The sequence below is a fragment of the Rhincodon typus genome, unplaced genomic scaffold (assembly GCF_021869965.1).
Source record: "Rhincodon typus isolate 14 unplaced genomic scaffold, sRhiTyp1.1 hic_rhity00000138, whole genome shotgun sequence".
Taxonomy (NCBI): Eukaryota; Metazoa; Chordata; class Chondrichthyes; order Orectolobiformes; family Rhincodontidae; genus Rhincodon; species Rhincodon typus.
In genome coordinates, this window is record NW_025965776.1 from 76263 (window position 1) to 79121 (window position 2859).

The 2859-nt window shown below is 42.2% G+C and overlaps 1 protein-coding gene across 1 annotated transcript in view; it reads right to left on the reverse strand.

Moving 5' to 3' along the window:
* Positions 1-1718, reverse strand: part of LOC109937405 (5-oxoprolinase-like) — a gene marked incomplete at its 3' end in the record, with an annotated part of 73525 nt that extends 71807 nt beyond the window's left edge. The window contains exons 1-2 of the mRNA XM_048621226.1: positions 1682-1718; positions 1442-1575 (exon numbers count right to left, since the gene is read on the reverse strand). Of these exons, the coding sequence (XP_048477183.1) occupies positions 1442-1575; positions 1682-1718 (171 nt within the window). The remainder of the gene's footprint in view (positions 1-1441; positions 1576-1681) is intronic.
* Positions 1719-2859: the final 1141 nt, after the last annotated feature.

Below are 2859 nucleotides of genomic sequence, written 5' to 3' on the forward strand. Positions count from 1 at the left end.
ATCCCATCTTCCCACAGACGGTCCATAGATGCCCTTTCTAATCCCATTTTCCCACAGACGGTCCATAGACCTGCAGCTTATAGCACTGAAGGTGCAGATTTGGGTACTTTTTACAAGAGTTTAGGGTCTCTGTCTCCACCATCAACTCAGGTAACAAATTCAAGGCACCCATCACCCTTTTTTAAAAAACGTTTTCCCTCGCGTTCCCTCTAATCCTTCTGCCACTTCACTTGAATCTATGATGCCAGGTTTTTGAACTCTCTGCTGAGGGAAACAGGTTCCCCCTGTCTACACTATCTCTACCCCTGACAATTCTGTACACCTCAATCATATCACCCCTCAGCCAACGAAAACAATCCCAACCTCTTCTCAGAGCTACAGTTCTCCTGTCCTGCCAACATTCTGGTAAATCTTCTCCACACTTTCTCCAGAGTGATAACGTCCTTCCTGTAATATGGCAACCAGAGCTGCACACAATACGCCAGTTGTAGCCTCAGCAGTGTCTTACACGGTTCCATCATTATATCCCTATTTTTGTATTCTCTACCTCTGCCAATGAAGGAGAGCGTTCCACATGCCTTCTTTCCAACCTTAGTCTACCTGCACTGCTACCCTTTAGGGACATGTGCACTTGTACACACAGATCTCTCACTTCATCTCCCCATCTCAGTATATTCCCATTTATTGTGTATTCCCCTTTACTGTTTGACCTCTCTAAATGCATTACCTCACACTTATCAGAGAGAAACTCCATCTGCCACTTTCCTGCCCACTCCACCAACCCATCTGTATCAGTTTGGAGCTTACACCTATCTTCTACACTATCCACTACACGGCAACTTTCTGTATCATCTGCAAATGTCCCAATCATGCCCCTCATATTTAAGTCAACATCGTTGTACAAAACAAACAGCAGGAGTCCCAACCCCAAGCTCTGTGGAACTCAACTAGAAACAGCTTTCCATTTGTAAGGGCAGCCATCGACATTACTGTTTGTTTCCTGTTACTAAGCCAATTTGACGTGTTACCCTGCATCCGATGGGATTTTACTTTTTTGACCAGTCTGCCAGTGTGGGACCATGTCAGATGCCTGACTAAAATCCATGTAGGCAACATCCAGTTCACTACCATCATCGATCCTCCTTGTTACTTCCTCAAAGAATTCTGTAAGGTATGACTTTCCCTTAACAAAGCCATGCTGACCATCCCTGACTAGTTCGTGCCTTTCTAAATGACAGTTTATCCAATCTCTCAGGATTGATTCTAACAATTTACCCACCACCAAATTAAGACTAACTGGCCTATAATAGTTCGGCATTTTCTTTGTGCCCTTTTTAAACAACACAACCACATTTGCATTCTTCCAGACCTCTGGCACTTCATCTGTGTCTAGTGAAGATTGGAAAATAATCCTTAAAGTATCTGCTATTTCCTCCCTGACCTCCTTTAACACCTTAGGGAACTTATCCACTTTCAAGGATCCCAACTCCTCGAACACTTCCTGTCTTGTTATGATTATTTTGTTCAATATTTCACAATGCTCCTCTGGGACTACTATATCCACAACATCCCTTTCTGTGAATACAGACACAAAAAAAAAATTTTAATTCTTCCCATATCCTCTTCACCTTCACACAAGTTTCCTTCATCTCTGATAGGCCCCACTTTTTCCTTAACTAACCTTTTGCTCTCTTTATATATTGGTAAAACATCTTCATGACTTCCTTTTACTTTATTGCTAATTTTTATGCCCTTTTTTAGTTTTTTTATTTACTTGATCCCTCTTCTTTATGTACTTCTCTCGGTTATCTGCATTGTTGAGATTTTTTTGTGAGTATCATAAACTTTCTTTTTCTAGAGTTAGACAATATGGAAACAGACACTTTGGTCCAACTTGTCCATGCTAAACTAGTTCCATTTGCCAGTGTTTGGCCCAGATTCCTCGAAAGCTTTCCTATTCATGTATCTGTCTTTTAAATGTTGTAACTGTATCTGCATCTACCACTTACTCTGGCAGTTCATTCCACATACGAACCACTCTCTGTGTGAAAAAGTTGCCCCTCAGGTCCCTTTCAAATCTTTCTCCTCTCACCTTAAAAATATGTCCCCTAATTTTGGACTCCCCCATCTAGAGAAAAGACCTTTGCTCTTCACCTTATCTATGCCCCTCAAGATTTTATAAACCTCTATAAGGTCATCCTTCAACTTCCTATGCTCCAGTCAAAAAGTCCCAGCCTCTCCAGCTGCTCCTTATAACTCAAATGCTGTAGCCCTCATAACATCCTGGCAAATCTTTTCTGAACCCTCTCCAGTTTAATAATATCCTTGTTATAGCAGGGTGACCAGAACTGTACACAGTATTCCAAAAGTGCCCTCACCACCGTCCTGTACAACCTCAACACGACATCCCATCTCTGACACTCAATGCCCTGAGCAATGAAGGCAAGCGTGCTACACACCTTCTTCACCACCCTCTCTACCTGGGATGGAAATTTCAAAGAACTACATACCTGAACCCCCAGGGCTTTCAGTTCAATAACACTACCCAGGGCCCTACCATTAACTATATAAGTCCTGCCTTTGTTCAAAGAGCATAGAACATAGAACAGTACAGCATAGTACAGGTCCTTCGGCATGCAATGTTGTGCCGACCTTTTATCTTATTAAGATCAAACTACCCTGCATACCCTACATTATACAATCATTCAAGTGTCTATCCAAGAGTCGCTTAAATGTCTCTAATGTATCTGATCCACCACTCTCTGTGTGAAGAACCTGCCTCTGACATCTCCCCTATACCTTCTTCCAATCACCTTAAAATTCTGCCCCCTCATCATAGTCATTTCCACCCTGGGAAAA